This window comes from Channa argus, chromosome 1 (assembly GCF_033026475.1).
Source record: "Channa argus isolate prfri chromosome 1, Channa argus male v1.0, whole genome shotgun sequence".
Taxonomy (NCBI): Eukaryota; Metazoa; Chordata; class Actinopteri; order Anabantiformes; family Channidae; genus Channa; species Channa argus.
The window spans coordinates 43,415,268-43,428,058 of NC_090197.1; the positions used below are offsets into that span (position 1 = coordinate 43,415,268).

The following is a 12,791-nucleotide window of genomic DNA, read 5'->3' on the forward strand; positions in this document are numbered from 1 at the left end:
CTTGACGCCACAAAATGTTGCACTTGTCAAGTTAATTTAATACCTCACTTAATTCTGTTTAAAAGGATCAAAATATAAGCAAATGTCTCCTTGGAGAAGTAGATAATATATAATTATCCATAATGTGTATTATTGTTGTTGGTTGCATTTGCTTTACTGTTTACCTGTTGTGGGGAAAACATTCGGTTTTGCTGCTTGTAGTGCTGTGCCTTCATAATCCATTGCTTCACAAACCCACGCGGCATCTCCAACAACCAATGCCAGTTTTCTATGTTCCTCATTTTGTTGCATTTTGCAGACAGAGACTGTGTGTTTCTAACATTTGTTTTTAGTAATTACTGGGTTTACAATTGCAGATTTACACAGATTTGAAATCTATGTTTTAAACGTAATTTTACTCAGTGAATTATTGGCAGTGGTTGTAAGAGCATCATCTCATTTCAACTGCCACAACAAAGCTTATATCAAATCATATTTACTAACCATTATGAAGTGATAATACATTGAACATGTCAAACCCAGTGTAACTAGGGAGCAGCATCTTCACATTCCATAAATGGAATCAGTATTTTCAGATAGGCTGCAATATCTATCTAAAACTTTGCCGACGCTAGCTGACGTTTACGACCATAAGCAACTGGTCAGGAGCCAGTGGCCAAAATTCCTGAGTATAATTAACATTTAAATGATGCATTTCCTTCATTATAAGCAAACTTTCAAAATTAAAAGATCCTGAAATGGAATCTAACTTTGTTTCAAGTGGTTTTTGTAACATTGCGACTCTTCTTTTTACAGATGAAACAACAGCTAAAGAAGTCAGCAGGGTAGGTTCTGCTTAATTTGTATGCACATTCAGTGTTTCAGTGTATGACAAGGCAGTTGAAGCTTAATTTTACAGTTCCCCACAATGTAGATCTAATTTTTTTATTTGTTTACCTTATATCTCACAGCTGACCTTAGTGAATTGTTCAATTTGTACTCTGGAATGGTGAATATGTAGGATCTTACAGAAGGACAACACAGAACTTAATTGTGTCCTTCAGTATCTGCAAAGATGTAGCTGAGATTAAATACTCCCATTGACAAAAAGTTTTGCTTGTCCTTGTGGTTACTTACTTTAAAATACCACCATTGTGACTTTGTGTCATGGATTTGAAAAACATGAAATAGTTGTATTATGTTTCTTCCTGTGCATTCTTTAATTAGGTGTAGTGATTTGAAGACTGTGGTTATCCAGAAAAGGCCATGTTAGCATCAAATGGATCACTATCAGATAAGAATAAGAATCTTCATAGATGTTTCGCTGCATTGTGGTAAACAGCTGACTGGAAAGTTATGAGAACAAGTAAATCCCCTTTGGTCCATGTCCATATGTTCACACCTTTGTCAGTTTGACATCAGCATGCCCCTAGAAAGCAAGGTCTCAGCACTTCGACAGGGCCCTTGAGCCAAATAAAAGGGATTCACGCACATACACACAGAAAAAAAGAGGGCCACATGACCCCTCTGTGCGTCATCCATACATTGGTGCAAACAGGATGTGGGTGGATTGAAGGCATCCCTTGAGGGAGGCTTTCTAGTGCACCACTCTCCCTGCTGTCCTGTCCTCACCCTTTCTGCAGGCGCAGAAATAGACAGCTCTCTGGCCCTGTACGAGGCAGGAGGTCTGCCCCTTACGTAATCACACTTTTAAGCTGAAGCTGAGCGGCAGAGCTTGCCAGGGCTCTATCAGAGCTGCGGGGCTCCCCAGGTTACAATGCAGCAGTGAATTGAAGTGCATGGGTGGGATGTAGGCTAGTGTTGTGATGAATGACTCTGTCTTTGTGAATGAAAGATAATCTCCCTTTCATTCAAAAAGAATTATCTGGCAATTTCAGTTGGTAGCTATAAGCTCAAGTAACATATGTCTGGGTGCTGTGTAGAATTGCTGTTGCCTTATACTTTCTTGTTGTATTTGATGATTTTCTAAAGTCAATCCCAGTGTTTATGAATGACTGTCGAGCTACAACTGTGTCTTGTGTCCAGCAGTACCAGGACACAAATATGCAGGGTGTGGTGTACGAACTCAACAGCTACATGGAGCAGCGACTGGACACTGGAGGAGACAACAAACTCCTGCTCTATGAGCTGTGCAACATTATCAAAACAGGTAAAGATAGCAAAAAACCAGCATACTGATCCTGTCACCTTCAGTTCACATAATACCCAGTGATTCACAGTACAACTGCATGAAAATGAAGGCAAACATAGAATTCAATAAGAATCCGTTACAACTCTGCAACTGTTTTAACTGTTCCTGGAAACACCAGGAACAACACTGGTAATAAAAATCCCAAACTTTATACTTCAATAAACACTGAACTTATATTAGAATGTTGCCAATAAACCAAATCTAATCAAACCACTCTACCTTTTATATTCGGTGTACTCACTGATGCTCATAAAGTCTCTCTGTTGTCACATTGTGAGATGAGCATGACCTATATATTAGTATGAAATAGGACTGGAGAGGAGAACTGGGAATGAGATGAACTGGATGCAAGTCAACGCCTGCGGTCGAAGTGCCCTTGTTGTTATGTGGGACATTGTTAATAGATTGTTATTAGATTAACTGGACTCCTGTCTCCTTGTCGCACTTTCCCTGTCAGGTGTACCTGACATTTATGGTTGCACACCTCTGTGTGAGAGAGTACAACACGGACATAACCTGACAGCTACTGTTACTGATATTTAACAATTATTTTTACAGCAACGAAAGCTGATGGATTTGCACTTTACTTCTTGGGAGAATGCAACAATGTAAGAGGATATTTGCTTAAAGTATTTTATACAATTATTTTGTTGTGTGTGTGGATTTCATTCTCCATTCTGTATCCCTCTCTGTTCCCCTCTATGCTTCTAAATAGAGTCTATGTTTGTTCACTCCTACGGGGGCCAAGGATGGCCCCCCAAGCCTCATCCCCTCCGGCCCCATAGCATTTGGGACAACCATTGCCGCTCATGTTGCCAAAACTCGCAAAACACTGCTAGTAGAGGACATCATGGGGGTAAGGACATTCTATTGCAACCAGCACAGATGTCACCGCATAGCTGTGACAATCAAATACAGAGCCCATATGTATGTTTCATAATATTATCCTCACTTAACCCCACCTGGCTAAACTCAGCACCAAACAGTGTGAATTTATGTGGGACTCTACACTACAATGGCTACTGTAGTCCTTAAGCGGAAATAGTCTGGCTTTATTAAAACTCCTGTGCACAGGTGACAACGACCTTCTCTCACCTATGCGTTGCAGGATGAGCGCTTCCCAGATGGCACAGGGCAGGACTCAGGGATCCATGTTCACTCTGTCCTGTGCCTCCCCATCGTCACTGCCATCGGGGACCTCATTGCCATCCTGGAGCTGCATCGGCACTGGGGCAAGGAGCCCTTCAACCTCAGCCACCAGGAGGTCAGTCTGACCCAGACAAAAGAGTTGAAGGCTGGGGCAAGGCTCACAGAACTACAGTTAGCCTGGTATTCACCTTAATCTGGATCTGATTAAGATCTCTGTTAGTGTTGTGGGGATCAGTTGATTGTTGAACACACTTAAAGTTCATTATAAAAAATATGCAATGAGCTAGAAAATTAGAAAATAGAATGCAATACATACTTTACACTTATGAGATGTTTGTTTTATAACAGAACATCTCTTATTAGCATTTTATAATTACGTAGTTATTTGCTGATTTTGTACTTTTCTTTAAAACATTTTTAACACTTTGGGATAAATTTCAAGTGGGTGGTACTAAATTTAATGTGCATAGTAAGTGCAGTGTGTTTAAAAAGCCTTTTCACCCAAAACCACTGCTGGAAAAGGGGACGAGATTGGTGAACCAAAACATTGCAGGCCATAAAATCAAAACAATGTGCCCATTGTCATTTTGTATAAAAATATCTCTTAGTGCGCCGTTTTCCATTTCTTAATTTTTATAGCTCACAACTCAAACAGACACAGATGCAGCAGTGTTACAGGTGGAAGTTTGTGTCCCCAGAGTCTGAATCTGTAGGCAGAACAGATAATTATGTTGAGTTATACAATAAACCTGGCAAAGCTGTTGTAAATTTGTGTTAATTATGATATATTATGTAACCTGCATGTTTTTTTTTTTTTTCCCTTGTTTTTTCAGGTTGCAACAGCTAATTTAGCGTGGGCATCAGTTGCCATTCATCAAGTACAGGTAAGCAACGGGTCTGGATTTAACATTTCACATTGTAGCAGATACACTGTAACACCTCACTAAAGACTTGTCTGGGACCATGGTGAAGGTGACCCATCCCATTTATTATAATCTTGGGTGACTTTGTTTGTTCTGGTTCTGCACTGGTGTTTTTTCAGTGGGGAAATCCACTGTGTACAGAAACTGGGTTGTCACTGGGTCCAATCCAATCAGCTAAGCCATAGATTAAACGCACAGCTCCTCGAGGACGTCATTACGTCCCACTGTTGTTCTTATGTTAACAGACAGTATAATACCTCAGAGAAGCCATGTCCCTCTGCAGCACTGGCAACAGTGGACTTCTTCTCAGTGAGCAGTGTGGCACAGCAGCGCACTGTGACTGCTGAGTGCAAAACACTCTGTAACACTTTGAGTTGTTGCTGAAACTCATGTAGGTGGCCCACAGCCAGTTGTGTTTCCAGTGTATGCAGAAGGCTGTATGTGTTCTTTGGGAATTGATACTTCTGCATATGGTGCCATGACCTGTTTTTCGTTGTTTCTAGGTGTGCAGAGGCCTTGCCAAACAGACTGAGCTCAATGACTTCCTACTCGATGTGTCAAAGTAAGAGGTGCTGGTGGGACAGTTTACCCAACACTATAATACTGCAGATGAAAACCTTTAAAAAGTGTATTTACACATTATTACTTTAGTTTAAGTTTAACAAAAACATGAGTCAATATTTTATCCTTTCTCATGTCAGGTCCAAGGTTATGTAAAAAATGTTGGTCATAAACAAAAAAAAAGTAGCTTTCATGTCTTAAATGTGAACTTCATCAGAGCTTCCCATTTGTCAAACATCTCAATGCGCCATTTCTTCTTTTCACACAGAACATACTTTGATAACATTGTGGCAATAGATTCTCTACTTGAACATATTATGGTGAGTGTGATTCCTGCAAGTATGTGCTCATTCACATTGTCTTCAAGGCTGCGCATCCTGGGACTGTATGTTAGGTTATGTGTGTTAAAAAGAGTAGTGATGGTGCTGTAACATGGAGGCCATTTCAGTCCCTGAGGGGCTAAGATTCTTTGGCAATACATGCTGGTTTTCATTAACAATCTAATATTCACAATAATAATGATACAAATGCTACTTTTCAGTAATAATTATTCTAATAGTTTATTATAAATATAATAGATGCAAAGACATGTTAAATATATGTTTAGACCTGGGTTTATGCAAAATATGCAGGTTTATCGCCTTGCAATATTTTAATTACCTAAAACACATTTGATCTGGATGAGCATAACATGATTTTCGTGTTTATTTTACTGAAACCCACCTGTCTGTTCGTATTGTAGTGTATTATTTTGCATGTGACTGTGGTCTCGTCTCAGGTCATTCAAGTCATCCTGTTAAAACACTGTGGTGAACTGGAATGACCTGTCGTTATACTATATGTGTTTTTAATTCTCTACATGTAACTGTTCCATCTAAAAGAAAACAAATCTATAGTGTTCTATCTGCTTTAATTAAGCTGCAGGTGTTAGAATTAATTTCCCATTTTTTTTTAATGATTATTTCAAAATCTCTGTGTTGCTAATAATCCTCTGTTCCCGATGCTGTTTTGCAGATATATGCAAAAAACCTGGTGAATGCGGACCGATGCGCACTCTTCCAGATAGATCACAACAACAAAGAACTGTACTCTGACCTGTTTGATATTGGGGAAGTGAAAGAAGGCAAACCCGTTTTCAGGAAAACCAAAGAGATTAGGTGAGCACCATTTACTTTTCCCCTTACAGTGTGCCGATTTATCTATTTATTTCATTTTGAAAGTGTCTGTCTTCCTTTTTGATATACATAAGCCTCTTGAGTTTCAGCTAATTTGCAAAATATATTTTGTTTTCAGATATGCAAAGACATTATAGTTTCACTATAGTTTACAGTAAATGTCCTCATGCGATGTGACCAGGACAGGTAAAACAAAATGACTTAATCATTTAATCTCGAAGTACAAAAAGTTATACTATACTACACAAGTTGTGCTGTGAATTACATTTTTAAAATCAGATTTTCACATCAATTTCTGTTTTATTGAGTTAATATAGATTATTGATTTTGTAAAGCAGATTTTTCAGATTTCCTGACAAAATAAAAAGCATTGACATTCAGTCCACAAATCAGACTCCTCTGCTCGCCTCTCTTTCCTCTTTCCTTTAGGTTTTCTATAGACAAGGGAATAGCTGGCCAAGTGGCGCGGACAGGGGAAGTCTTAAATATCCCAGATGCCTATGCAGACCCACGGTTCAATCGGTAAACTCCTTATTTCAGACTCTATTACTCTATTATTATTATTTTTAATTTTAATGTATGCTTAACAACAATCTAACTAACCTTCTTAAAGTTGTTAAATGAGCTGCCTTGAAAAAATGTGCTTTACTGTACTATTACGCTAGTTAGCATTAGCATTTCAATTAGCATAAAGTCCTGCCTTCAAAGTACACCAGGGGTAAAGAGCAGTTCAACAGTATGACTCACAATATTAACTAATAACATAAGGATGAATGTCAATTTGATGGTGTCCTCCTTGACAGCGAGGTGGACCTCAAAACCGGCTACACGACGCGGAACATCCTGTGCATGCCCATTGTGAGCAGGGGCACCGTTATAGGTGTGGTGCAGATGGTGAACAAGCTCAGCGGAAGTGCCTTCACTAAAACAGATGAGAACAACTTCAAGATGTTTGCTGTCTTTTGTGCTCTGGCCTTACACTGTGCAAATGTGAGTACACGAAAATCATAATCAGTTCTCTTTGTATCCATATGCACAAGCTCGGCTCCTTATCTTTTGTAGCGTAGATAGATTATGGTAAGATTAAATAATTCTTTATGCAGGCGAATATTGAAATCTGGCATAAGTCATGGCTAAAAGAGCTGTTTCAGCTCTTACTAGGCTGTGTGTTTTCCGTATATCGGAGTAGTAATGCCATTTTTCTCTATATTGGACAAAAATTGTCTCAACGGGGTTCATTTAAAGTTTGCATGGCCCCAAAAAATAAATACAAGCTTATTCTGTGACGGTTGGAGATGATGGTGGTCCCCTACACCCAGGCATGTCCTGAATCATGCTAAGTCTGGAATTATGCATTGTGTCTGTCTGTCAAAGTCTCTCTGTGGGGCCTGACTCACCATCAGCTTGTGCAACAAACTTACGTACGAGCAGCGTCACAAAGTTGGTTGGGTAAAATTGATGAGGCATGTTAATATTTTAAGACAAGCCGTCTGGAACCGTCCACTGACAGGATTTATGTTTAGCTGTAATTTATGCCTCAAGCCTCTAGGAAACTCACATAGCCCAGCTTCTGATTTATGGTGATTTATGGTGGAAGGTGTGATGTTTGGCATCCTATTCCTGTCTGTCTGGGAAGGGGACAGGGATACAACCCAGATGCGGAGACACTGATAAAATATGATACAGGACTGCTGAATCTTTACTTTTTCTTACCCTTTTGGAAATTACAAGTGACAAAGAATTCAACAAAGATATATACCACTGAAGTGTTCAGCTTCTCTCCTGACATTTTAAAGACTAATTCCTGTTCTGTGATTCCTATAGATGTACCACAGGATCCGGCACTCTGAATGCATTTACAGAGTAACAATGGAAAAACTCTCTTATCACAGCATCTGCACATCTGAAGAATGGAAGACGCTTACTCAGCTCAATCTTCCTGCGCCCATTTATAAAGAGATTGAAATGTGAGTGTCCTTTCAAGTTCAGATTCGGGAGTAGGTTTTGGTCGCTATCTCTGCTGATAGATGAAACTTGTAACTCTGATTATAGCTGGTCGACAGCCACATGTCTGTGAAAGAGTCCAGACCTGGATAAAGGTGGAGGGGGGCTCATAGACAGTGCAGGAAGGGGTGGGATTTGTGGATGTTAGCCTGTCACTTCCACTCTCCCAGACCTAAAAAGTCCCCTCATCTGTCTCTCCTCTACTTTTCTCATGTGTTCTCTACATGCTAATTTAAGACTCCACTTCCCATCTCCTCTTTCCTTTTCAGGTTCCACTTTGACATTAATCCCTTTGAGGAGATCTGGCCTGCTGTCTTTATCTACATGATTCATAACTCGTGTGGAAAGACCAGGTAAACTGTCACTAAGCCATAAATATGTCAGCACTACATCGAAGCAATTGTCATTCAGTTTGTCTTGTCATCACTTTTTGCAGCTTTGAGCTGGAGAAGCTATGTCGGTTTACCATGTCCGTACGGAAGAACTACCGGCGTGTGCCCTACCACAACTGGAAGCACGCTGTGACCGTGGCACACTGTATGTATGCCATCCTACAGAAAACATCTGGGATCTTCACAGAGCTAGAGGTTTGTGCCTTGTTGGGTCTGGGCATTATTACTGCTAGACAAAAATAAATAAAATTGGGAACTTGATTAGCACTGAAGTCACTAAGTGATTTTTTTTTTTAAACTATCCTCTCTCACTTACAGAAGAAGGGTCTGTTGATAGCCTGTCTGTGCCATGATCTGGACCATCGAGGATACAGCAACACGTACCTGCAGAAGTTTGACCACCCGCTGGCTGCACTATACTCCACTTCCACTATGGAGCAACATCACTTCTCTCAGACCGTCTCCATCCTACAGGTAGAGCTCCACGATGCAGAATTGATTGTAGAATTTGTATTTATTGATTAAAATACTGATATATATTAAAGTAAGGACAAAAGGACAAAAAATATATTGCCTCTACATACTATCACAAAATAATAGACAAAAAAATCATCAGTCACAGAAATTACAAAATAATTCAATGTATCAAGGGGAAGGTGTCAAATATGATGATATGTAGACAATCCTTATCAGAAAGCAGGAAGCAGTTGTTACATGTAGAACTTAACTCTAAATCTTTTCCATGCAACTGAGGTTAGAGATCAGAACCACAAAGATAAAAATCAACCATTTGTGTTCAGATGTATTTTTTCTGTGTAGCAGAAACAGATATTCACACACACACACTGTCAGTTACAGAGCCATTAAAAAGGTCACACAGTTTAGTTTTGAGTGCCCTCTTCTGTAACGTCCTGGATCTGCTGGCAGGCCATGAACCTAAAGTGAACCTGAGTTTAAAACCTGTTGTAGTCTAGCTGAGCTGAACGCCTCATAAGTGGAGCTTTTGCTTTTTTATTGATCTCTTCGTTTCTCATAGCTGGAAGGGCACAATATTTTCTCCAACCTGAATTCCAGCGAATACGAGCAGGTGCTGGAGATCATCAGGAAGGCCATCATTGCCACCGACCTCGCCCTGTACTTCAACAACCACCAGCAGCTGACTGAGTTGCTGACCTCGGGTGTGCTGGACTTGAACAATCACTCACACAGGTCAGGTGATGACTCGCACTGGTGCACAGATCAAGTCAGGATCACACCAGGATTCATAGAGAAATCTCCACTTGGCTAAAACAAGGCTTTGCTCCCCTGCAGGGACCGTGTGATTGGTCTGATGATGACAGCATGTGACCTGTGTTCTGTTACCAAGCAATGGCAAATCACACGACTCACAGCCAATGACATCTATGCTGAGTTTTGGGCGGAGGTACCGTAGGATACTGTCGAAGATAAAACTATGCCTCTATTGACATCTTTTCTCTTACTTATAAATGTTTCTAACTACATCTAGTTGTCTCAAAGTTTATAAGACATTAAAAATAGTGTTGTTTTAGCAGTCAGGAGACCATTAAAGCATAAATTAAAGGGAATTTCCATCCTTGTTTTCCTCTTTCACAGGGAGATGAGATGAAGAAGATCGGGATACAGCCGATACCAATGATGGACAGAGACAAGAAGGATGAGATTCCTCAAGGCCAAGTGAGGCTTTTGTGTCTGTGTACTCTCTATTACTACACACATTCAAATGCTAGATAAAGAGGAACGACAAAGGTGGAAAGAGTATTCAGTTCTGAATTTCCTGCTCAAGTAGGATTACTAATAGTTCAACAAAAGAGACAATAATATAGAAAAGGTACGATAATCTGCATCACTGTACTGTATAATAAGATACACATTTTTAAATAACATACATTGTAAGTGATGTGTCCAAAAATAAGCTATTGTAAACACAGACAGCAGAGAAAATTAAAATCAGGACATTTGTTTCTGATATTGTCTTTATTTATCAGACTGGCTAAAATGTTTATTCAAACTACGGTAAACACAACCTTGATTTTACTGCCTAATTATTTCCACTTGTTGTTGTTGGTTTTGTGTGTGTGTGCGTGTTTGTGTGTGCGTGTGTGTTTTTTTAAGGTGGGATTTTACAATGCTGTTGCAATTCCATGTTACACAACACTATCGGAGCTTCTCCCTCCATCGAGTCCTCTTCTAAAAGCCTGCAAGTATGTGTTCAAAAGCACAGTTTTCAAAATAAAAACAAATGTCTCTTTACCACTGGGTGCTTTAGTATAAAGTCAAGCAACATTTGAAGTGACAGAATACATTTAGGAAATGTGTTTGGGAATAAAAAAAAAAAATGTATAATTAAATATATCTGATTTAGTTTTTTACTTACTTTGGAAAATAGGTCAAAACACAAAACATCGAGAGTCCCATTACTGTCATAGAAATTTTAAATCTAATATGGTCAAAAAGGCTCTGAAGTGAAGCTTGACGTATAACAAGTGATATCTGTGTGCTCGCCGTGTCAGCATTTGGACAGACAAATAAGATTAGAGGTGCGTGTTTGTATAATTGCACATTCCAAGCATTCCACTCCAAATACAACTACAGCACACATGCTACTGATATCAGACTAGACACACTTGTGCTGTAGGTTTTGGAAATGACTTTGATATTATTAAAACAGAATACAGTGTACAGGAAAATGTACTGTACACTGGGCCTAATTTATTAATTCTGTGCCTTATTTGGTGGGGGGGGGGCATTGTGTGTCGATGTCATGATATGTAGATGCCTTTAACGTGACCTTAGAACCCACTATTGGCATATATTTCACGTATACAACTTTAGTGTTGCATATGTCTTATACAGTATGTAAAGAACTGCTGCTCAGCTGTATCTTAGCTTTGAGCTCAGAGATGTTCTCTCCTAATTGAATCAAGGTGGAAACAGAATATCAGTAGAAATCAGGCGTCTGCATTTGTGTGTATGTACCAGCTAGAACCAGTTGAGCTAAACAGTAACCAAGCCCTCGCTTATATACTTGTCTGTGTGAATGAGATTTTTTTAGCTTTTAACTTAACCATTTATATGTGACTTTGCTCAGGTCAGACACTTTCGAACAGTAATACACAACATACTGTTGCACTCAGTAAGGCACCAGACCTTGAGAGCTTCCCTCAGTGTGTCTTCTGTATCAAACCTCAAGAGTTTTCTTCAACAACTTGCATGTTTGTGCATGTACAGACATACTCACATGTGTGATTTATGGTTGTTGAGCAGGATCACATTGCACTTTTGCCTGCCGTACTGGGGTAACCTGCTGGTTTTAAAACATTGTGACCTTGATCTGTGGGGAATGCAAACAAAGTAAGCAGTGTAATATTTAAGCCCCGGCCATACGTCAGCACCAGCAGGCCCAGACCTTGCGGAGCCCAGCTGCTTGTTGTGGGATGTGCCACAGACGTGTAAACTGCACCAGGCTTGATAATGAATGAAGTGGCAGTTAAGGGCGGCACTTTTTGCACCCATACTTTAGGACTGATTATAGCACAGAGGGGAGAGGGAACTGTCATGACAACAAGAACTGATGGGATCACTAATACAGAGGACTAGTGAATTACCAAGTTAGTCCCTAGCTGTGGTGATGTGTTTGACCGTTGTTCATTTTAACATGAGATAAACTTCCACCATTAATGTATTAGATTTAGTTGCCTAATACAGTTTGGCTGGTTTACTGGAGCTCTTCGGTGATTGTTGTAAGGTTTTCATATTCAGATTTTCTTCAAACATATAAAATAGTATTCTCTTTTAACAAGGGTCATTTCTATCTTTATTAGATATAGCAGTAGAGGGCAGAACATAGGAGGGAGAGAGAGGGGGTGTGATATGCAGCAAATGACCTGAGCTGGATTTGAACCCAGGAAACTGCAGTCATGTGACTTGTTTTAACCACACAGCTTCCTGGACACTCCATTAAATGTTATTCTGATTATGTTAGTTTCATTTATCTTGTCTCTGACGTTATTAAGTTCATACTATCAGTAGAATGTCATGCACACCCTTGTGGCAGCAAAGTGTTATAATATTGTGTGCTAGTTCGCTTGCCCCATACTGTTTTTACAATAGTGAATTTTATTTTTTGTCAGACAAGAAAATTATAAATGATTGGTAGTGTAATGCATAAGTAACAGTTTAATATATGATTAAAGCTTAATCAAATAAAAAGATAAGAAGATAATTAACCTTTATCATAATTTGAATTTACAAAAACTCAAACTGTAAGACAATTTCATTCAGTATTATTTCCCTTTTTTTAATAACTCTACTAAATACCTTATTTTTATTGACATGATTTTATGCTCTTGATTGTCAATTTAATATTATTTTATAT

General features: G+C 39.3%; 1 protein-coding gene across 7 annotated transcripts in view; it reads left to right on the plus strand.

The window, feature by feature from the left end:
• The window catches only part of pde10a (phosphodiesterase 10A), a 54,022-nt gene that overhangs the window by 38,654 nt on the left and 2,577 nt on the right, over positions 1-12,791 (plus strand). For 3 of the 7 annotated variants that reach the window (XM_067524213.1, XM_067524229.1, XM_067524247.1), the window contains 19 exons: positions 796-824; positions 2,026-2,149; positions 2,750-2,799; positions 2,907-3,047; positions 3,300-3,455; positions 4,174-4,224; positions 4,767-4,825; positions 5,093-5,144; positions 5,839-5,981; positions 6,429-6,521; positions 6,803-6,989; positions 7,824-7,966; positions 8,273-8,356; positions 8,440-8,590; positions 8,714-8,869; positions 9,432-9,604; positions 9,707-9,818; positions 10,010-10,090; positions 10,529-10,617. In XM_067524213.1, the coding sequence (XP_067380314.1) occupies positions 796-824; positions 2,026-2,149; positions 2,750-2,799; positions 2,907-3,047; positions 3,300-3,455; positions 4,174-4,224; positions 4,767-4,825; positions 5,093-5,144; positions 5,839-5,981; positions 6,429-6,521; positions 6,803-6,989; positions 7,824-7,966; positions 8,273-8,356; positions 8,440-8,590; positions 8,714-8,869; positions 9,432-9,604; positions 9,707-9,818; positions 10,010-10,090; positions 10,529-10,617 (2,074 nt within the window). Of the gene's footprint in view, positions 1-795; positions 825-2,025; positions 2,150-2,749; positions 2,800-2,906; positions 3,048-3,299; positions 3,456-4,173; positions 4,225-4,766; positions 4,826-5,092; positions 5,145-5,838; positions 5,982-6,428; positions 6,522-6,802; positions 6,990-7,823; positions 7,967-8,272; positions 8,357-8,439; positions 8,591-8,713; positions 8,870-9,431; positions 9,605-9,706; positions 9,819-10,009; positions 10,091-10,528; positions 10,618-12,791 lie in introns of those variants that run through there. The other 4 variants (XM_067524220.1, XM_067524237.1, XM_067524257.1 and 1 more) reach the window with 2 other exon arrangements.